General features: G+C 41.0%; 1 protein-coding gene across 1 annotated transcript in view; it reads left to right on the top strand.

Annotated features, from left to right (window-relative positions):
• Window positions 1-24091, top strand: part of LOC128703084 (kinesin-like protein KIF19) — a 295621-nt gene that overhangs the window by 259989 nt on the left and 11541 nt on the right. The window contains exons 17-18 of the mRNA XM_070103638.1: window positions 13391-13449; window positions 20513-20608. Coding sequence (XP_069959739.1) covers window positions 13391-13449; window positions 20513-20608 — 155 coding nt within the window. The remainder of the gene's footprint in view (window positions 1-13390; window positions 13450-20512; window positions 20609-24091) is intronic.

Here is a 24091-nt window from a genome sequence, read left to right on the forward strand (position 1 = left end):
CTGGAGTTCTATGACATGGTGACAGAAGTAAGACAAGAGAGAGAGGGGTGGGTGGATTGCATATTGTTCGACTGCAAGAAGGCGTTTGACACAGTTCCACACAAGAGATTGGTGCAAAAACTGGAGGACCAAGCAGGGATAACAGGGAAGGCACTACAATGGATCAGGGAATACTTGTCAGGAAGACAGCAGCGACTCATGGTACGTGGCGAGGTGTCAGAGTGGGCAGCTGTGACCAGCGGGGTCCCACAGGGGTCAGTCCTAGGACCAGTGCTGTTTCTGGTATTTGTGAACGACATGACGGAAGGAATAGACTCTGAGGTGTCCCTGTTTGCAGATGACGTGAAGTTGATGAGAAGAATTCACTCGATCGAAGACCAGGCAGAACTACAAAGGGATCTGGACAGGCTGCAGACCTGGTCCAGCAATTGGCTCCTGGAGTTCAATCCCACCAAGTGCAAAGTCATGAAGATTGGGGAAGGGCAAAGAAGACCGCAGACGGAGTACAGTCTAGGGGGCCAGAGACTACAAACCTCACTCAAGGAAAAAGATCTTGGGGTGAGTATAACACCAGGCACATCTCCTGAAGCGCACATCAACCAAATAACTGCTGCAGCATATGGGCGCCTAGCAAACCTCAGAACAGCATTCCGACATCTTAATAAGGAATCATTCAGGACCCTGTACACCGTGTACGTTAGGCCCATATTGGAGTATGCGGCACCAGTTTGGAACCCACACCTAGCCAAGCACGTAAAGAAACTAGAGAAAGTGCAAAGGTTTGCAACAAGACTAGTCCCAGAGCTAAGAGGTATGTCCTACGAGGAGAGGTTAAGGGAAATCAACCTGACAACACTGGAGGACAGGAGAGATAGGGGGGACATGATAACGACATACAAAATACTGAGAGGAATTGACAAGGTGGACAAAGACAGGATGTTCCAGAGATTGGACACAGTAACAAGGGGACACAGTTGGAAGTTGAAGACACAGATGAATCACAGGGATGTTAGGAAGTATTTCTTCAGCCACAGAGTAGTCAGTAAGTGGAATAGTTTGGGAAGCGATGTAATGGAGGCAGGATCCATACATAGCTTTAAGCAGAGGTATGATAAAGCTCACGGTTCAGGGAGAGTGACCTAGTAGCGATCAGTGAAGAGGCGGGGACAGGAGCTCGGACTCGACCCCCGCAACCTCAACTAGGTGAGTACAGCTAGGTGAGTACACACACATACACACACACAAACACAAACACACACAAACACAGGATCTTGGAATCGACCCCTGCAATCTTAACTAGGTGAGTACACACACACACACACACACACACACACACACACACACACACACACACACACACACACACACACACACACACACACACACACACACACACACACATACATACATACATGGTGATACTTTATTTACAGCTAGCAAAGTCAGGGTATTTCTCCAGAATGGTCTGTAATATACCACTGCGAATAAAATACTTTGCCATTTCTTGAACATTTCTGAGTGAGTTGTCTCTAAATTCATTAATTTTATCGCACTCCAGTACATAATGACGCAAGGTGTGACAATAGTCCATCTGGCAAAGCTTACATTTCGTTTGGTCTACATCTGGTGGTGGTGATTTAACCTGCCAAAGATACTTGTAACCCAGCCGGAGCCGGGCGGTAGTGACATCCAAGAGTCTGCTTATCTTGTTGGATGCACCTAGAGTTTACCTGGAGAGAGTTCCGGGGGTCTCTTAACGTGCTAGTGACACCTCTGCTTTTCATTGGGGGGATGTTGCATCGTCTGCAAAGTCTTTTGCTTTTGTAGCGAGTGATTTTCGTGTGCAAGTTCGGTACTAGTCCCTCTAGGATTTTCCAGGTGTATATAAACATGTATCTCTCCCGCCTGCGTTCCAGGGAATACAGGTTCAGGAACCTCAAGCGCTCCCAGTAATTGAGGTGTTTTATCTCCATTATGCGCACCATGAAGGTTCTCTGTACATTTTCTAGGTCAGCAATTTCACCTGCCTTGAAAGGTGCTGTTAGTGTGTAGCAATATTCCAGCCTAGATAGAACAAGTGACCTGAAGAGTGTCATCATGGGCTTGGCATCCCTAGTTTTGAAGGTTCTCATTATCCATCCTGTCATTTTTCTAGCAGATGCGATTGATACAATGTTATGGTCCTTGAAGGTGAGATCCTCCGACATGATCACTCCCAGGTCTTTGACGTTGGTGTTTCGCTCTATTTTGTGGTCAGAATTTGTTTTGTACTCTGATGAAGATTTAATTTTCTCGTGTTTACCATATCTGAGTAATTGAAATTTCTCATCGTTGAACTTCATATTGTTTTCTGCAGCCCACTGAAAGATTTGGTTGATGTCCGCCTGGAGCCTTGCAGTGTCTGCAATGGAAGACACTGTCATGCAGATTCGTGTGTCATCTGCAAAGGAAGACACGGTGCTGTGGCTAACATCCTTGTCTATGTCAGATATGAGGATGAGGAACAAGATGGGAGCGAGTACTGTGCCTTGTGGAACAGAGCTTTTCACCGTAGCTGCCTCAGACTTTACTCTGTTGACTACTACTCTCTGTGTTCTGTTAGTGAGGAAATTATAGATCCATCGACCGACTTTTCCTGTTACTCCTTTAGCACGCATTTTGTGCGCTATTACACCATGGTCACACTTGTCGAAGGCTTTTGCAAAGTCTGTATATATTACATCTGCATTCTTTTTGTCTTCTAGTGCATCTAGGACCTTGCCATAGTGATCCAATAGTTGAGACAGACAGGAGCGACCTGTTCTAAACCCATGTTGCCCTGGGTTGTGTAACTGATGTGTTTCTAGATGGGTGGTGATCTTGCTTCTTAGGACCCTTTCTAAGATTTTTATGATATGGGATGTTAGTGCTATCGGTCTGTAGTTCTTTGCTGTTGCTTTACTGCCCCCTTTGTGGAGTGGGGCTATGTCTGTTGTTTTTAGTAACGGTTCCTGACCAGCCGGGCTGTGGCTCGTATGTTGGTTTGCGTGCAGCCAATAGTAACAGCCTGGTTGATCAGGCTCTGATCCACCAGGAGGCCTGGTCACAGACCGGGCCGCGGGGGCGTTGACCTCCGGAACTCTCTCCAGGTAAACTCCAGGATGGACAACCCCCATGTCCATGCTCCCTCTCCATATGATGGTAAAGGCTCGTGATAGGGGCTTCTTGCAGTTCTTGATGAACACGGAGTTCCACGAGTCTGGTCCTGGGGCAGAGTGCATGGGCATGTCATTTATCGCCTGTTCGAAGTCATTTGGCATCAGGATAACATCAGATAGGCTTGTGTTAACCAAATTCTGTGGCTCTCTCATAAAAAATTCATTTTGATCTTCGACTCTGTCTGGTTAGCGGCTTGCTTAAAACTGAGTCATATTGGGACTTGAGTAGCTCACTCATTTCCTTGCTGTCATCTGTGTAGGACCCATCTTGTTTAAGTAGGGGCCCGATACTGTACGTTGTTCTCGACTTTGATTTGGCATAGGAGAAGAAATACTTTGGGTTTCTTGCGATTTCATTTATGGCTTTTAGTTCTTCCCGCGATTCCTGACTCCTATAAGATTCCTTTAGCTTAAGTTCGATGTTTGCTGTTTCTCTGACCAGTGTCTCCCTACGCATTTCAGATATATTGACCTCTTTTAGCCGCTCTGTTATTCTTTTCCGTCGCCTGTAAAGGGAGCGCCTGTCTCTCTCTATTTTACATCTACTACTCCTTTTTCTTAGAGGAATAAGCCTTGTGCATACATCGAGTGCCACCAAGTTAATCTGTTCTAGGCATAAGTTGGGTCTGTGTTGCTTAGTATATCTTCCCAGCTTATATCGGTTAGGACTTGGTTTACTTGGTCCCACTTTGTTTTTGTTATTGAAGTTGAATTTGGTGAATGCTCCCTCGTGACACCATAGACATGTGGCTCCTCCTGCATGATAGAATGATGATAGATGGACTGACTGGTGTCAGTCTCTCTGAGTCTTAAGTCAATAAAATTCAGTTGAAGTTCTTTTCGTATTATTGTTCTCAAACTACTACATGACAAGCCAAGATTGTAATCTACTCCCTCTTTGAAAGCATACAGCTTAGCCAATTTATCAGTTCTATCATGCATCCGAAGACCAATGTGAGATGGAATCCACAGCATGTGCACTCTGACTCCACTGTTCACAATCTTACCATACCTATGTCTGGCTTCTGACACAAGCATGCCACAATTTATACTTAATGAGTTGAGAGCATTTATGGATGACAGAGAATCAGTTACAATTAAACTGTCAGTCTTGGATACATAGATGCATTTCAGTGCAAGAAGTATGGCAAACAGTTCTGTCTGAAGGGTAGAGGCCCAATTATTGATGCGTGCTCCAAATTCTTTAAGAGAGCCATCACCCTGTACGACAACAGCAGCACTACCAGCTGCACCAGTGGATTGGTGAACAGAACCATCAAAGTAAATAATTTGCGAGAGTGTGTGCTGTGTGACTAAGTTATCAATACAGCTTAAGGCATCATATTTGGCTTCAAGGCGAAGTTTTGGTTGTGATTTAAGAAGTAGTTTGGGGGGAAATGGAGGAATGGTAGTTTGGAATGGGGTAATATCCCATGGAGCGCAGAAGAGCCGCTGTTGCCTTACTTGACATAGATCATGTATCTGATTCATGCGGAGGTCAGTTCCAGTTTTTTCGATCCATCTGGAGGAGTGTTCACCAGTGCTGAGGAAAGTTTGGAGGGCTTCTGTGCAGGGGTTTGAATGGGCTTGCCTGAGCATATTAATCCCAATTAGGATATTTCTTTCAGTAACACGATCTCTGATGCTTGGAATATCAAGTTCTTTTTGCATATTTAAAATTTTGGCAGTACGAGGGCATCCTAAAATGATCCTCATTGCTTCGTTCTGCAGTTTTTCCAGCCCTCCAAGCTTCCAGTCAGACACAAGAGCAAGTAGTGGCGCAGCATAATCAACCAATGATCTAATATAAGCAAGATACATCATTTTCACAATTTTAACATTAGCATCATACCTGGGGTGAAACCCAGCCACAACTCTAAGTGCTCTTAGTCTTTCTTTGTATTGGTGACAAAGTCTTGTTACAACAGGTCCAAGTAGTGGAACATCAAAGCCTAGATAACTGTATCTGCTTACATATTCTAGAAGAGACCCATCATGCAATTGGATCTGACGAACTGTGCCTCTCTGTCGAGGAGGACGCCTATTGAGTATCTTTGTTTTATCAGTAGAGATTATCAACCCCAGGTCCTGACACGAGGCTAGTACATGATTAAGAATGTTTTGGGTGTTGGAGAATCCGGTGGTGTGAATCATTATATCATCAGCAAAACTAATCATATAATGATGGGGCTGACTAGGCATAGCATTAAGTAATGCATTAATTAGAATATTGAACAGTGTGGGACTGAGCACACCTCCCTGTGGGGTTCCTAATTCAAAGTCTTGAGTTACACTTCTATGTCCCTGGAACAACACAGACGATTTTCTGTTGCGCAGGTAGCCTTTAATCCAGCGGAGAAGCCACCCTCCAACATCCATTCTGGCAAGTTCACTAATGATTACATGTCGGTTGGCTATATCGAAAGCGGATTTAAGGTCAAGGAAGGTAGTGTATGAGCTGTCACTGTGCAGGGTGAGAAAGGTGGCTATGCAATGATGCACGCTCCTTCCATGCATGAAACCATGTAACCGGGGAGACAAAAATTGTTTGATTCTGTACATGAGACGATTAAGAATCATTCTCTCAAATGTTTTACACAAGCAGCTAGTAAGAGATATTGGGAGAAATGCATTTTGTTGATTGGGCTTAGGAATTGGGATGATGAGGCTGTTGGTCCAAGATTGAGGGAGCTCCCCAGTTACATAGCTCATGTTATATAATTCAAGTAAAGGATTACCTGGTACTCGACACAGCAATCTGAGTATGTTGTAAGTAATACCATCCTCACCAGGCGATGTGGAGTTGCCCTTAGTTAGTGCTGCATCAAGTTCATAATTAGTGAAAGGAATGTTGCAGTCATCTTCCTTGCTGAGCATAAAGCAAACAAGTCTCTCCCTTGCATCATATTTGTCATTTAATTTCTCCTGTGTGGTACTGGGAAGATTGTCATAGCTAGATGTAGCAGCCCAAGCACTAACTCATTCACCCTATGTAAGGGATGAGGGTGCACGATCTGCCCAGTTCTGTTACCCTTAATTCTATTTATGTCCCTCCATGCCCGGCTAAGTGGGGTGTGAGCATTAAGACCGTTGACAAATTTTTCCCAGTCTGTTTGCCGCAGCTCTGTCATACGCTCTCTGGCAGCAGCAAGGGCAGTTTGAAAGAGCCTCAGCATTCCAGGGGTACAATGACACAGATCAAGGATACCTCTATGGAGGTGTCCTTGATCTGTGTCTTGGCTTCAACATTACTTCTGCCAGCTGTGAGTCTTCCATTGTAACAGATATAGCATCTGATCATTTCCCTAGGCTAACCTCACTAGATATTGGTAATACTATCCTTCTTGGTGGGATATTCAAACGGAAACATTTTAATGTTCCCACTGATCAGCATGATGACTTTGTTGCACATGTGACTGACTGGTATAATTCCTATGAGTGTTCCTCTGTAGAGACCTTTAACAATGACCTTGTGAGCAGTATTCAGAACTACTTAGAGCCGCCACTGAAACCTCTTTACTAAGGTATTTACAGATTACAGAGGTACGTAATGGGTCCAGGGACTGGGCCCCCAAAGTTTTGATAGCTGTACTAGGTACAAAGGTAATGAATCATGTAAGAATGGTTACTTACGTTTATACATGGCTACAATCATGAACAAATTATAGAGTAATGAGCAATTCGCACTTCCACACCCGGTCACAATTGTAATGAGTTATTGGTGCAGATATTGATTGTTGTGTCACACACACACACACACACACACACACACACACACACAAAAAAAAAAAAAAAAGTGCAATAGAGAATGGAAAAAGTACAGAAGGCAGAGAACACACGAAAATAGGGAGATCAGTCGCAGAGCCAGGAATGAGTATGCACAGGTAAGGAGGGAAGCCCAGCGACAGTATGAAAATGACATAGCATCGAGAATCAAGACTGACCCGAAACTGTTGTATAGCCACATCAGGAGGAAGACAACAGTCAAAGACCAGGTGATATACCAGGTATATACCAGGGAATATACCAACAAGTGTTGGATGACATACGAACAACTGAGGAGGAGGTGAAGAAGCTCTTAAGTGACCTTGACACCTCAAAGGCGATGGGACCGGACAACATCTCCCCATGGGTCCTTAGAGAAGGAGCAGAGATGCTGTGCGTGCCTCTAACCACAATCTTCAACACATCCCTTGAAACTGGGCAACTACCTGAGAAATGGAAGACAGCTAATGTAGTCCCCATATTTAAGAAAGGAAACAGAAACGAGGCACTAAACTATAGACCTGTGTCTCTGACATGTATTGTGTGCAAAGTCATGGAGAAGATGTGTGGCCCGGTGGTCTGGTGGCTAAAGCTCCCGCTTCACACACGGAGGGCCCGGGTTCGATTCCCGGCGGGTGGAAATTCCGACACGTTTCCTTACATCTATTGTCCTGTTCACCTAGCAGCAAATAGGTACCTGGGTGTTAGTCGACTGGTGTGGGTCGCATCCTGGGGGACAAGATTAAGGACCCCAATGGAAATAAGTTAGACAGTCCTCGATGACGAACTGACTTTCTTGGGTTATCCTGGGTGGCTAACCCTCCGGGGTTAAAAATCCGAACGAAATCTTATCTTATCTTATCAGGAGGAGAGTGGTCGAACACCTCGAAAGGAACAAGATTATAAATGAAAACCAGCATGGGTTCATGGAAGGCAAATCTTGTATCACAAACCTCCTGGAGTTTTATGACAAGGTAACAGAAGTAAGACACGAGAGAGAGGGGTGGGTAGATTGCATTTTCCTAGACTGCTGGAAGGCCTTTCACACAGTTCCCCACAAGAGATTAGTGCAGAAGCTGGAGGATCAGGCACACGTAAAAGGGACGGCACTGCAATGGATAAGGGAATACCTGACAGGGAGGCAGCAACAAGTCATGGTACGTGAAGAGGTATCACAGTGGGCGCCTGTTACGAGCGGGGTCCCACAGGGGTCAGTTCTAGGACCAGTGCTATTTTTGATATATGTGAACGACATGATGGAAGGAATAGACTCTGAAGTGTCCCTGTTCGCAGATGACGTGAAGTTGATGAGAAGAATTAAATCGGACGAGGATGAGGCAGGACTGCAAAGAGACCTGGACAGGCTGGACATGTGGTCCAGCAACTGGCTTCTCGAATTCAATCCAGTCAAATGCAAATGCAAAGTCATGAAGATTGGGGAGGGGCAAAGAAAACCGCAGACAGAGTATAGGCTAGGTGGACAAAGACTACAGACCTCACTCAGGGAGAAAGACCTTGGGGTGACCATAACACTGAGCACATCACCGGAGGCACACATCAACCAAATAACCGCTGCAGCATACGGGCGCCTGGCAAACCTGAGAATAGCGTTCCGATACCTTAATAAGGAATCATTCAAGACACTGTACACTGTGTATGTTAGGCCCATACTGGAATATGCAGCACCAGTCTGGAACCCACACCTGGTCAAGCATGTCAAGAAGTTAGAGAAAGTACAAAGGTTTGCAACAAGGCTAGTCCCAGAGCTCAAGGGAATGTCGTACGAGGAAAGGTTAAGGGAAATCGGACTGACGACACTGGAGGACAGAAGGGTCAGGGGAGACATGATAACGACATACAAGATACTGCGGGGAATAGACAAGGTGGACAGAGATAGGATGTTCCAGAGAGGGGACACAGGGACAAGGGGTCACAACTGGAAGCTGAAGACTCAGACGAGTCACAGGGACGTTAGGAAGTATTTCTTCAATCATAGAGTTGTCAGCAAGTGGAATAGCCTAGCAAGTGAAGTAGTGGAAGCAGGAACCATACATAGTTTTAAGAAGAGGTATGACAAAGCTCAGGAAGCAGAGAGAGAGAGAGGATCCAGTAGCGATCAGTGAAGAGGCGGGGCCAGGAGCTGAGTCTCGACCCCTGCAACCACAATTAGGTGAGTGTACACACACACACACACACACACACACACACACACACACACACACACAGATACACACACACACACACACACACACACACACACACACACACACACGCACACGCACACACACGCACACACACGCACACACACGCACACACACGCACACACACACACACACGCACACATGCACACATGTGGTAATGCTTTATTTACAGCTAGCAAAGTCAGGGTATTTCTCCAGAATGGTCTGTAATATACCACTGTGGATAAAATACTTTGCCATTTCTTGAACACTTCTGAGTGAGTTGCTTCTAAATTCATTAATTTTATCGCACTCCAGTACATAATGACGCAAGGTGTGACAATAGTCCATCTGGCAAAGTTTACATTTCGTTTGGTCTACATCTGGTGGTGGTGATTTAACCTGCCAAAGATACTTGTAACCCAGTCGGAGCCGGGCAGTAGTGACATCCAAGAGTCTGCTTATTTTGTTGGATGCACCATAGACATGTGGCTCCTCCTGCATGATAGAATGATGATAGATGGACTGACTGGTGCCAATCTCCCCGAGTCTTAAGTCAATAAAATTCAATTGAAGTTCTTTTCGTATTATTGTTCTCAAACTGCTACCTGACAAGCCAAGATTGTAATCTACTCCCTCTTTGAAAGCATACAGCTTAGCCAATTTATCAGTTTTATCATGCATTCGAAGACCAATGTGAGATGGAATCTACAGCATGTGCACTCTGGCTCCACTGTCCAAGTGCTTGTAGCCATTTACAAGTGCTCGTGCCCAGCTACCAGTGCTTGTAGCAAGTCACCAGTGTTTGCATCAAGTTACCAATGTTTGCATCGAGTTACCAGTGTTCATAGCAAGTTCCCAGTTCTATCCAGTTACCAGTGCTTTTAGCCATTTACCAGTGCTTTCAGCCATTTACCAGTGCTTTCAGCCAGTCACCAGTGCTCAAGCCAGTTATCCACCTGATTAGTGCCAAAACAAAAGCATTCACATTGCTAAACTCACAACTAGTATTTAGTCACTTAGCCATAATACCAACTTACCTCATAATTTTGTAATATTTTAAACTTAAGATTTAATATAAGTCTGCCCGAAATGCCTAGCCGTGCTAGGTGTTCTAGTGGTACACTCTGTAATTAGTATTTTACTACATGTAAACCACACAATAACCAAATTCTGTAAACTCAGCATTGTAATCCTTATAGAGAATAAACTTTGAATTTGAATTTAAAGACTAAATACAGTTAGATTCCTGCGTGTCACCACACAGTTTTGATAATACAAGCACCAGAGACTCCAGTCTTCCCTATATTATTATTTCCATATTAACTTGTAATTATTCATGTGCTTGCATTTATTTGAGGTGAAATCACAAGGTGATGATGTATACACAAGTAACCTGGAGTTTACCTGGAGAGAGTTCCAGAGGTCAATGCCCCCGCTGCCCGGTCTGTGACCAGGCCTCCTGGTGGATCAGAGCCTGATCAACCAGGCTGTTACTGCTGGCTGCACGCAAACCAACGTACGAGCCACAGCCCGGCTGGTCAGGAACTGACTTTAGGTGCTTGTCCAGTGCCAGCTTGAAGACTGCCAGGGATCTGTTGGTAATCCCCCTTATGTATGCTGGGAGGCAGTTGAACAGTCTCGGGCCCCTGACACTTATTGTATGGTCTCTTAACGTGCTAGTGACACCCCTGCTTTTCATTGGGAGGATGTTGCATCGTCTGCCAAGTCTTTTGCTTTTGTAGTGAGTGATTTTCGTGTGCAAGTTCGGTACTAGTCCCTCTAGGATTTTCCAGGTGTATATAATCTTGTATCTCTCCCGCCTGCGTTCCAGGGAATACAGGTTCAGGAACCTCAAGCGCTCCCAGTAATTGAGGTGTTTTATCTCCATTATGCGTGCCGTAAAGGTTCTCTGTACATTTTCTAGGTCAGCAATTTCACCTGCCTTGAAAGGTGCTGTTAGTGTGCAGCAATATTCCAGCCTAGATAGAACAAGTGACCTGAAGAGTGTCATCATGGGCTTGGCATCCCTAGTTTTGAAGGTTCTCGTTATCCATCCTGTCATTTTTCTAGTAGATGCGATTGATACAATGTTATGGTCCTTGAAGGTGAGATCCTCCGACATGATCACTCCCAGGTCTTTGACGTTGGTGTTTCGCTCTATTTTGTGGCCAGAATTTGTTTTGTACTCTGTACATATGTAGCTTAATATCTTTATTGTGCACCCTATACCCATCCTATGGGCAGTATTCAAATGATTACTTTGTGAATTATTATTATTATTATTATGTGAGTAAATTACCTGTATGAGATTTACAGGGTATTGCCTGAATTATTACAGGCAAGTAATTTGGGTGAGATAAGTGAGACTTGGGTCACAATAGATCATCGAACTCTAAATCCCTCAATGCCCACTTTTTCACCACTCACAAACTGCTAGACCTGACATTAAATTAATAATTACAATATTAAAAACAGTTGTGGACTGTATATGATTAGGCTTCCTGGGTGCACAGAAGAAATTCATATTACCACTTAACCATTTAATTACTGTAGATAAATCACACCACAACACTTGCCTGACACCTAGACCCTACACTGGCCAGCTAGAGATTTAAATGCAAGGACTAATGGTGCACTTCCCCGTGAGTGATGTTTGCATCCCTTATATTCTGCCATTCACACAATTCTTGAGGTCCCACAAATTTTCTGTCCCAATTCTTCAGCAGGGGACATTAACATGGGTTCATATTACAAAATTCAGGCAGGAAAACCCGAGAACGCCTGATTACATTGCACAATTCAGTCCAGTGTTCACACTTTAAAGTCAATATGGCACATCTCCCCAGCATCACTCCACAGCTGTTCTACACCCTCCTCACTCAAAATTTCTCAAAAGGGTCAAATCAGCATCAAATTTTATTACACAATTATTATATTATTCATTTATATGTTGTACATTTAGGAAGTTATGTAAAAAATTTCCTTGGCTGTCTTCAAGCAGGCACTGGAAAAGTACCTAAAGTAAATACCTGACCTGCCAGGCTGTGGTAAATATGTTGCACTGCATGCAGCAGGCAGTAACATCCTGGTTGATCAGGCCCTGATCCACCATGAGGCCTGGTCACAGACTTGGCAGTGGGGGCATTGAACCCCAGAACTCTCTCCAGGTAATTACAAAGGTACATAATGGGTCCAGGGACTGGGCCCCAAAGTTTTGGTAGCTGAACAAGTTACAAAGGTAATGAACTCTAGGTAGATCTGGTCACAATTACGACCAAGTTACAAAGGTAATTGATCATCTACACATGTATACATGGTTTACAATGATGAACAAATTACAAAGTAACTGAAACTCCACTCAGCCTTCTCCTAGACAGCTTCAGCAGAACACACAGGCATAACACAAGGCTTAAGACACTTTTTGACATCCCTCTTGTCCATCTCACACTATGCAAAAATGCAATGCACATGAAGGGGTCTAAAATCTGGAACTCTTTGCCCGAAACAGCAAGAGGTCCCCTTCCCACAAATCAAAGATTATACTAAAAAATCATATCTCTCAATAACAACTATACCCACATTATACTAAACTCTAACCTAATTTAAAGGAACTCTCCCAAATATTTTATTATCCCTTAACTATTAGGCCATTATTAACAAGCTTAAATATGTATGTTTGTATTATTAATTGTACTACCTTATATTAATAATAGAGTAAAATATTGAGTATTGGTAGTCTACCACTCTTCACCTGTCTAGACTTAAGTAGTCTTTAAGTACAGTGGACCCCCGCCTTACGATATTAATTCATTCCAGAAGTCTGTTCGGGTGCCGTTACTGAACGAATTTGTTCCCATAAAGAATATTGCAAATTAGATCAGTCCGTTTCAGACCCCCAAAAATACACTTACATAATTGTTCAAGTTGGGATCTGATCGTAAGGCGGGGGTCCACTGTATTAGGTTAAATCTGCCTGAACTGCCTTGGTATGATAGTGGCTTTCTTTGTACCAATCAAATTATGAAATGTAAACACACATTGTAACCTTCACAAAGAAATAAAATTTTGATTTTGATCTGATTTGATTTTAACGTTGTCATAAATTCCATTCTCCTATGTGCAGGTTATTTGTATGTGTACTTTGTTTCAGTCACGGTATTGTGACTTTTTATTTTCTTCTTGATGGTGTGTGTGTTAATTGAGGTATGTATAAGAGTAATATGTAAACAACTGTTTGTTCCACAGTCACCGTCAGTGTTGTCACTCAGAGGATCGTCCTATGATAAGCTTCCGCCCATTAACAAGTAAGTCAGTTGTGAATTTCTGTGATAAATTACACAAACACACACACACCCCATCTAGCTTCAGCTAAGTTCCTATACTTATCTGGGGTCTGGCTTTGTGGCTTAAGAACTTTGTATTTTGATGCAGAATGCACATGTTCGAATCCTTCTGTTTTTCAGTACAGCCTCTCCTCACATAACGATGGAGATTGGGACCTAAGATCCATCGGTAAATGAATTCGTCGCTAAACGAGGAGCATACTATAATGGTAGTGGACTTGTGTCAACCATCTTTGATATTGCTTTAATGTCACCTTTACACTATTTATAACATTTCTGGTATATTTTCCCCTCAAGGAAGGTTCCTTGATGTTGGTGAGGGGCTCTTGATTTAGGGAATTGGATCTGTGCTCCAGTTCCCCAAATTAAGCCTAAATGCCTTCCACATCCCCCCCCCCCAGGCGCTGTATAATCCTCCGGGTTTAGCGCTTCCCCTTTGATTATAATAATAATAATAATCTGGTATATTTTTAAATGTTTATACAGCAGTGTACTGTATATTGTAATAAACAGAATTGAGGAAATCAACTCTAATATACATTATTTAGGTATAAATACTGGTCAGAGAGCCCGTTGTAAGTTCGAGGCATCAGTAAAAAGAGTATATGTCGCTAAGTGAGGAGATGCTGTACTTGGGGACAGCTGGTGGCCTGGGTTCAAATCCTGCCAGCTGCAAAATAAATAAATTAAATATATATATATATATATATATATATATATATATATATATATATATATATATATATCTTCTTCTTTCTTTCAACGTACCAGCCGTATCCCACTGAGGTGGGGTGGCCCAAAAGAAAAAACTGAAGTTTCTCCTTTTAAATTTAGTAATATATACAGGAGAAGGGGTTACTAGCCCCTTGCTCCCGGCATTTTAGTTGCCTCTTACAACACGCATGGCTTACGGAGGAAGAATTCTGTTCCACTTCCCCATGGAGATAAGAGGAAATAAACAAGAATAAGAACTAGAAAGAAAATAGAAGAAAACCCAGAGGGGTGTGTATATAAGTGCTTGTACATGTATGTGTAGTGTGACCTAAGTGTAAGTAGAAGTAGCAAGACGTACCTGAAATCTTGCATGTTCATGAGACAGAAAAAAGGACACCAGCAATCCTACCATCATGTAAAACAATTACAGGCTTTCGTTTTACACTCACTTGGCGGGACGGTAGTACCTCCCTGGGCGGTTGCTGTCTACCAACCTACTACCTAGGATATATATATATATATATATATATATATATATATATATATATATATATATATATATATATATATATATATATATATATATATATATATATATATATATATATATATATATATATATATATATATATATATATATATATATATATATATATATATTGGCAGTTTGGAGGGATATGTTGTGTATCTTTATACGTATATGCTTCTAAACTGTTGTATTCTGAGCACCTCTGCAAAAGCAGTGATAATGTGTGAGTGTGGTGAAAGTGTTGAATGATGATGAAAGTATTTTCTTTTTGGGGATTTTCTTTCTTTTTTGGGTCACCCTGCCTCGGTGGGAGACGACCAACTTGTTGAAAAAAAAAAAAAAAAAAAAAATTATATATATATATATATATATATATATATATATATATATATATATATATATATATATATATATATATGTAGTAGGTTGGTAGACAGCAACCACCCAGGGAGGTACTACCGTCCTGCCAAGTGAGTGTAAAACGAAAGCCTGTGATTGTTTTACATGATGGTAGGATTGCTGATGTCTTTTGTCTGTCTCATAAATATGCAAGATTACAGGCATGTCTTGCTACTTCTACTTACACTTAGGTCACACTACACATACATGTACACATTTATTTATACACACTCATCTGAGTTTTCTTTGATTTTATCTTAATAGTTCTTGGTCTTATTAATTTTCCTTTTATATCCATGGGGAAGTGGAATAAGAATCTTTCCTCCGTAAGCCATGCGTGTTGTAAAAGTCAACTAAAATGCCAGGAACAATGGGCTAGTAACCCCCTTTTCCCGTAAAGATTACTAAAAAGAATAAGAAGAAGAAAATTGTCAAAGTGGGAAGTCTGAATGTGCGTGGATGTTGTGCAGATGATAAGAAAGAGATGATTGTGGATGTTATGAATGAGAAGAAGCTGGATGTCCTGGCTTTAAGTGAAACAAAGCTGAAGGGGGTGGGAGAGTTTCAGTGGAGAGGAATAAATGGGATTAGGTCAGGGGTTTCAAATAGAGTTAGAGCTAAAGAAGGAGTAGCAATAATGTTGAAGGATAAGCTATGGCAGGAAAAGAGGGACTATAAATGTATTAATTCAAGGATTATGTGGAGTAAAATAAAGATTGGATGTGAAAAGTGGGTTATAATAAGCGTGTATGCACCTGGAGAAGAGAGAAGTGTAGAGGAGAGAGAGAGATTTTGGGAAATGTTGAGTGAATGCGTGGGGAGTTTTGAATCAAGTGTGAGAGTAATGGTGGTTGGGGATTTCAATGCTAAAGTGGGTAAAAATGTTATGGAGGGAGTAGTAGGTAAATTTGGGGTGCCAGGGGTAAATGTAAATGGGGAGCCTTTAATTGAGCTATGTGTAGAAAGAAATTTGGTAATAAGTAATACATATTTTATGAAAAAGAGGATAAATAAATATACAAGGTATGATGTAGCACGTAATGAAAGTAGTTTATTAGATTATTTATTGGTGGATAAAAGGTTGATGGGTAGGCTCCAGGATGTACATGTTTATAGAGGGGCAACTGATATATCGGATCATTATTTAGTTGTAGCTACAGTTAGAGTAAGAGGTAGATGGGAAAAGAGGAAGGTGGCAACAACAAGTAAGAGGGAGGTGAAAGTGTATAAACTAAGGGAGGAGGAAGTTCGGGTGAGATATAAGCGACTATTGGCAGAAAGGTGGGCTAGTGCAAAGATGAGTAGTGGGGGGGTTGAAGAGGGTTGGAATAGTTTTAAAAATGCAGTATTAGAATGTGGGGCAGAAGTTTGTGGTTATAGGAGGGTGGGGGCAGGAGGAAAGAGGAGTGATTGGTGGAATGATGAAGTAAAGGGTGTGATAAAAGAGAAAAAGGTAGCTTATGAGAGGTTTTTACAAAGCAGAAGTGTTATAAGAAGAGCAGAGTATATGGAGAGTAAAAGAAAGGTAAAGAGAGTGGTGAGAGAGTGCAAAAGGAGAGCAGATGATAGAGTGGGAGAGGCACTGTCAAGAAATTTTAATGAAAATAAGAAAAAATTTTGGAGTGAGTTAAACAAGTTAAGAAAGCCTAGGGAAAATATGGATTTGTCAGTTAAAAACAGAGTAGGGGAGTTAGTAGATGGGGAGATGGAGGTATTGGGTAGATGGCGAGAATATTTTGAGGAACTTTTAAATGTTAAGGAAGAAACAGAGGCAGTAATTTCATGCACTGGTCAGGGAGGTATACCATCTTTTAGGGGTGAAGAAGAGCAGAATGTAAGTGTGGGGGAGGTACGTGAGGCATTACGTAAAATGAAAGGGGGTAAAGCAGCTGGAACTGATGGGATCATGACAGAAATGTTAAAAGCAGGGGGGGATATAGTGTTGGAGTGGTTGGTACTTTTGTTTAATAAATGTATGAAAGAGGGGAAGGTACCTAGGGATTGGCGGAGAGCATGTGTAGTCCCTTTATATAAAGGGAAAGGGGACAAAAGAGACTGTAAAAATTATAGAGGAATAAGCTTACTGAGTATACCAGGAAAAGTGTACGGTAGGGTTATAATTGAAAGAATTAGAGATAAGACAGAATGTAGGATTGCGGATGAGCAAGGAGGTTTCAGAGTGGGTAGGGGATGTGTAGATCAGGTGTTTACATTGAAGCATATATGTGAACAGTATTTAGATAAAGATAGGGAAGTTTTTATTGCATTTATGGATTTAGAAAAGGCATATGATAGAGTGGATAGAGGAGCAATGTGGCAGATGTTGCAAGTATATGGAATAGGTGGTAAGTTATTAAATGCTGTAAAGAGTTTTTATGAGGATAGTGAGGCTCAGGTTAGGGTGTGTAGAAGAGAGGGAGACTACTTCCCGGTAAAAGTAGGTCTTAGACAGGGATGTGTAATGTCACCATGGTTGTTTAATATATTTATAGATGGGGTTGTAAAGGAAGTAAATGCTAGGGTGTTCGGGAGAGGGGTGGGATTAAATTTTGGGGAATCAAATTCAAAATGGGAATTGACACAGTTACTTTTTGCTGATGATACTGTGCTTATGGGAGATTCTAAAGAAAAATTGCAAAGGTTAGTGGATGAGTTTGGGAATGTGTGTAAAGGTAGAAAGTTGAAAGTGAACACAGAAAAGAGTAAGGTGATGAGGGTGTCAAATGATTTAGATAAAGAAAAATTGGATATCAAATTGGGGAGGAGGAGTATGGAAGAAGTGAATGTTTTCAGATACTTGGGAGTTGACGTGTCGGCGGATGGATTTATGAAGGATGAGGTTAATCATAGAATTGATGAGGGAAAAAAGGTGAGTGGTGCATTGAGGTATATGTGGAGTCAAAAAACGTTATCTATGGAGGCAAAGAAGGGAATGTATGAAAGTATAGTAGTACCAACACTCTTATATGGGTGTGAAGCTTGGGTGGTAAATGCAGCAGCGAGGAGACGGTTGGAGGCAGTGGAGATGTCCTGTCTAAGGGCAATGTGTGGTGTAAATATTATGCAGAAAATTCGGAGTGTGGAAATTAGGAGAAGGTGTGGAGTTAATAAAAGTATTAGTCAGAGGGCAGAAGAGGGGTTGTTGAGGTGGTTTGGTCATTTAGAGAGAATGGATCAAAGTAGAATGACATGGAAAGCATATAAATCTATAGGGGAAGGAAGGCGGGGTAGGGGTCGTCCTCGAAAGGGTTGGAGAGAGGGGGTAAAGGAGGTTTTGTGGGCGAGGGGTTTGGACTTCCAGCAAGCGTGCGTGAGCGTGTTAGATAGGAGTGAATGGAGACGAATGGTATTTGGGACCTGACGATCTGTTGGAGTGTGAGCAGGGTAATATTTAGTGAAGGGATTCAGGGAAACCGGTTATTTTATATAACAGGACTTGAGTCCTGGAAATGGGAAGTACAATGCCTGCACTCTAAAGGAGGGGTTTGGGATATTGGCAGTTTGGAGAGATATATTGTGTATTTTTATACGTATATACTTCTAAACTATTGTATTCTGGGCACCTCTGCAAAAACAGTGATTATGTGTGAGTGAGGTGAAAGTGTTGAATGATGATGAAAGCATTTTCTTTTTACGGATTTTCTTTCTTTTTTGGGTCACCCTGCCTCGGTGGGAGACGGCCGACTTGTTGAAAAAAAAAATATATATGTGTATGTATGTACGTCGTGCCGAATAGGTAAAATTGGTCAATTAGCAAGAACTCGTTTAAAATTAAGTCCTTTCTAAAATTTTCTCTTGTATGGTTAAAGATATTTTTTTTCATTTATTTTAATGTAAAAATTAATAATTCTGTATCAAAAGAACCTTAAAAAACTTGGCTGACCTTATTATAACAAGTGCAGTTTAATTTAGCCTAATCCAGCTAAATATATTTTAGATAAATTTACAATAATTTAATAATAAACCAACACAATGAAATACATTTTGTTTCGTTAGGTTCAGAATGGTTTTGCAAAATTATTGCATACACAAATTTTCACTTGCCTTATTCGGCAAGAAGAGCAGTGCTATTTAAGCCAAAATCGTAAGTTTTACCTATTTGGCACATTATATATAATGTGTGTATTCATATTTCCAAAATTCATACAGATTCTTTAATGTGGCAGGTCAAAACAGCAGCAAGTAACACTGTCAATGCCCCATGAGAGTCCAATACTTCTCATTCAGTAGACTGGAATGTTAGCATAGCTGCCAGTAATGAAGTATAGCTCTTGTCCCCCTGACATCAATGACTCTGGAATAACTATAATAAGCAATCATACCATCCAGTGAAAATTTGTGTCTGTGGGGGTGAGATATCTTAAAAATATTGGCATCAAGTTGCAGTTATGGCTACTCTTAACATTCCAAGATCTACTATATGTAGTAGACCACTAATTACCCAACAAAAGGCTGCAGTCAGAATGATGATAAATTCCCACTACAGGCAGCACACTCCACCAATATTCAAAACACTAAACCTACTCACCATACAAAACATCCATACTTATTACTGCACCTATTACATACATAGAACACTTAACTCTGATATTAACCCTCCCCTCAAACATCTCCTTGCCAACCTCAACAGAACACATGACCATAACACAAGGCACAGATCACTCTTTGATGTTCCTCGTGTCCATCTCACGCTATGCAAAAACTCAAAGCACATAAAAGGCCCTAAAATCTGGAATTCATTACCTGTAAATATAAAAGAAACACTACCTGTTTATAAATTCAAGTCTCTTCTCAAAGATCACTTACTCACCCAAAACCAAATAAATACTGAATAACTGAACCTTATAAATTGTATATCTTAAATGTTTCTCACAATTATATCACATAAATGTTAAACCTAAGACCCAATCTAACTTTGTTATTTTTTAAATACACTACCTAACAGAATACTCCATTCTACTGAATGTACAGCAATGTATGCAACCATATGACCTGTCATTGTAATACTCAATTGTGCTTTATTGTTATCTGTTTACAATAATGTTTTATCACTGATTACATCATTGCTTAGTTAATCTTAAGTTAATTTTAAGCCAGCCTGTAATGCTATGCATACAAGTGGCTTTGGCATGCTGCTCTTACCTGTATTTTTTTGTACCTCTGTATGTATGTTCAAATTATTAAATAAATAAATAAATAAATAAATTAATGATAGATCTTGTTATTGAAGGTTCATATTAGTGTTAGAGCCACTGGCAGGTGCTAGTGTTAGAGCTGATGGCTGGTGTTTTGACTTGTAGTGTTCCAGCCTCCTGACAACTCTTGAGTTGCAAGCTTAGAGAGGAAACATGTTTTATGCATTAACTTTGTTTTTTTTTACAGAGAACCAGAGAGATTATTTGATAAACCAACACGACGTCACAGCATCGGTGAAGTGCGACGTCCTGACACGGCTCTCAGCTTGAGGAGCCCTCTCAGGTGAGTCCTCTTTTCCACCTGAGCTCTCTGCCCCACCTGAGTCTTCCACTCCACCTGTACAGTGACCTCATCATACCTGATACCTGTCACCTCAAACAATTAATTTTTTAAACCAAGCACCAAAATACACGATATAAATTTATGCAGTAGCTGAAGTATTAATCTTGCTGTTACAGAACTAGCGAGGTGGAGACAATATTCTAGCCTAGATAATCTTGAACTTCACACAATACGTAACAGTAGGCTAAGTGAACATTATTTCCCAAGTGTAATATTTTATGATTCTCTGTATGTTAACAGCATTCTAATTCTGGGTCAGGAATAACATTCTAAGTCTTCACATATTAGCAGTAGCATTCTAATTCCTTGTTTCTCTTCAGGTGCACAGTAGAAATTCAAGTGCATAATTATACACAGTTTTTTTTTTTTTAAGCTAGGCTAGTTGTATCAAATTACTGTTTACATCCCCCAAGCTGGTGACTTACTGTTGAAAGGCTCTTGATCCAGAGATTGGGAACAATTCTCCCCTTCCTCACATTAAACCTTATTACCTACCATTCATCTCGCTTTCTGTGACCCTTACGGGCTTACTACTTACCATAAATATTGTTACTGAGACTTGAACAGATGTGTGAGTGTGTAACTGTTGTATATGTGGGTGTTAATTTTAGATGTCAACAAAAGGCTGGTGACAATAATTTATTGAGCATCATGCACTAATCACTTGTCTTGGTGTACACTACACAGTACACTCATGAACGTAAATGTCGTGGTTGTTCTCACTTGATGTATAAAAACTTAAAACATTTTTTTTTTTTTTCAACAAGTCGGCCGTCTCCCACCAAGGCAGGGTGACCCAAAACAGAAAGAAAATCCCCAAAAAGAAAATACTTTCATCATTCAACACTTTCACCACACTCACACATTATCACTGTTTTTGCAGAGGTGCTCAGAATACAACAGTTTAGAAGCATACACATATAAAGATACACAACATATCCCTCCAAACTGCCAATATCCCAAACCCCTCCTTTAAAGTGCAGGCATTGTACTTCCCATTTCCAGGACTTAAAACATATTTACCCTTATTTTTCTTTAACCCTTTCAGGGTTGGTGCCGTACTAGTACAGCTTGCACATCAGGGTTGGTGCTGTACTAATACGCGTAAATTCTAGCGCCTTCAAATGTAGCGAGAGAAAGCTGGTAGGCCTACATATGAAAGAATGGGTCTATGTGGTCAGTGTGCACAGTATAAAAAAATCCTTCAGCACACAGTGCATAATGAGAAAAAAAAACTCTGACTGCATTTTTGGTTTAAAACAGCGATTTTGCAGTGTATTTTTGTATGGTATTTATGGTTGTATTCAAGTTTTCCTGGTCTCATTTTACAGAATAGAAGACATGTTACAGAAATTGAGATGATTTTGATTGGTTTCACAAAGAAAAGTACCTTGATATCGAGCTCAAAATAGCAGAAATGTTAGATTTTTGCCGAAGTTCAAAAGTAAACAAATCATGCCATCTGTCCAATACACATCAACTGGTGAGTCTAATATTCTTTCAAAAGTGTGCTGATATTATTTATACCATTTCTACACTAATGCAGTAGTCTGCATAACAGTAAATCTTCTCTATTTTTTTGTGAGAATAAAAATTCAAAGTGGAAAGCAAAACAAATGTAAGAGGGGCCTGGGGACATGACTAATGATCAGAGAAAATGTTATTTTAGTGCCAGGAATATCTGTCTGGTTTATTCTAGACCCTATTTGGAAACTGGCATCTTTTGAAATTTGTGAGAGATTGGCAAAATTGCCAATTTCTGACCACTTTATTGGATAGTTGTAATCAGTAAATGGGTGGTTTCTTGTACTCATTCAATAGAAAAAGTGAAGTTCTAGTGAAATAGTTATGATTTTTGTCAACTGGTATATTGGAATTGGCCAAAAATAGGGCTCAAAGTGGGCGAAATCGCTGTCGCTAACTTCGCGACAGCATAATTCTGTAAGTTTTCCATCAAATTTCATACTTTTGGTGTCATTATGATCGGAAAAAGATTCTCTCTCATTTCATAAGATTTTTTTTTTTTTCCGAAAAAATTTTGACCCTGAGAACAAGTTTAGGAGAGGGCCTCTCAACCCTGAAAGGGTTAACTCCTACCAGTAAAGTAAATCATGTAATAACACTTAGTGGCCTCCACCTGCCCAAAATAGCAACACATGTTTATGTTGTACTTGCTAGTATAACACTGTTGTATTTGTCTGTTAGAAGTGCAAAACTTCATTTTTGTTCATATTGGTTATGTGAAGTTTGGATATCAAGAATGTGGCTCATAGGATGTGGGTCAGCCATGTATTGTCTTTTCTGCTACTACTGGATATAAATTTTTTCTGTTTCTTATTTCCCTGTGAGGCACATCATAGCGTCAGTTTTATTTCTTCCCTTTTCCTTTCAGAATATCTCTTCACACTTCGGTGGATGTTTCTGTAAGAAACTTTGAACATTTCAGCTATGCTTTTTGTTGAACTTTCTGAAAACTGCACAATGTGTTTCCTTGAGCAACTGAATTGTATCCACTGCCTATCAGTATTTCCCTAAATACATGCGGCTAGATTTAGATCACTGGCTTTGTGAGCTTTTGTACCAGAAAGCCTTCCACACTCATTACATTTCACAGTAAGTATTATCTTGATAAATTAGACACATGCGCAACTCTTGGGTATCTTTATTGAGGAAACGTTTTGCCACACAGTGGCTTCATCAGTCCATACCAAGAAGAATTGTGAAGAACAGGAGAAGAATGAGGTCGATGTGGTCAGTCCATCAATCTTGAATAGAATACAGTGGACCCCCGCATAACGATGGCATCGCATAGCGATTTTTCCGCATAACGATTACTTTTATCGCAAAATTTTTGCCGCGCATACCGATTAAAAACCCGCATACCGATTTTCGTCCGAGACGCGTCCAATGTGCCCTCAGCCAGCCTCACATGTGCCGCTCCGTCCCATTGTTTACCAGCCAGCCTCCGCGGTAACATCCAAGCATACACTCGGAATATTTCGTATTATTACAGTATTTTCGGTGCTGTTTCTGGAAAATAAGTGACCATGGGCCCCAAGAAAGCTTCTAGTGCCAACCCTGTGGTAAAAAGGGTGAGAATTAGTATGGAAATTAAGAAAGATTTTGAAGGGTTTGGGGCTAACCCTGAGAAGCCTATGCTAGTTGTGGAATCCATTGTGCCTACTTCAAAGATTAAGGAAATGTGTGCAGAGTGGGTTGAACTGCAAACCTTTATAGATGAAAATCACCCTGACACAGCTGTTGCAAGCCGTGCTTGTGACTATTTCAATGACAATGTTATGGCCCATTTTAGGAAAGTCTTGAAGGAACGGGAGGTACAGAGCTCTATGGACAGATTTGTTGTGCGACAGAGGTCCAGTGACTCTCAAGCTGGTCCTAGTGGCATTAAAAGAAGAAGGGAAG

The sequence above is a fragment of the Cherax quadricarinatus genome, chromosome 86, assembly GCF_038502225.1.
Source record: "Cherax quadricarinatus isolate ZL_2023a chromosome 86, ASM3850222v1, whole genome shotgun sequence".
NCBI lineage: Eukaryota > Metazoa > Arthropoda > Malacostraca > Decapoda > Parastacidae > Cherax > Cherax quadricarinatus.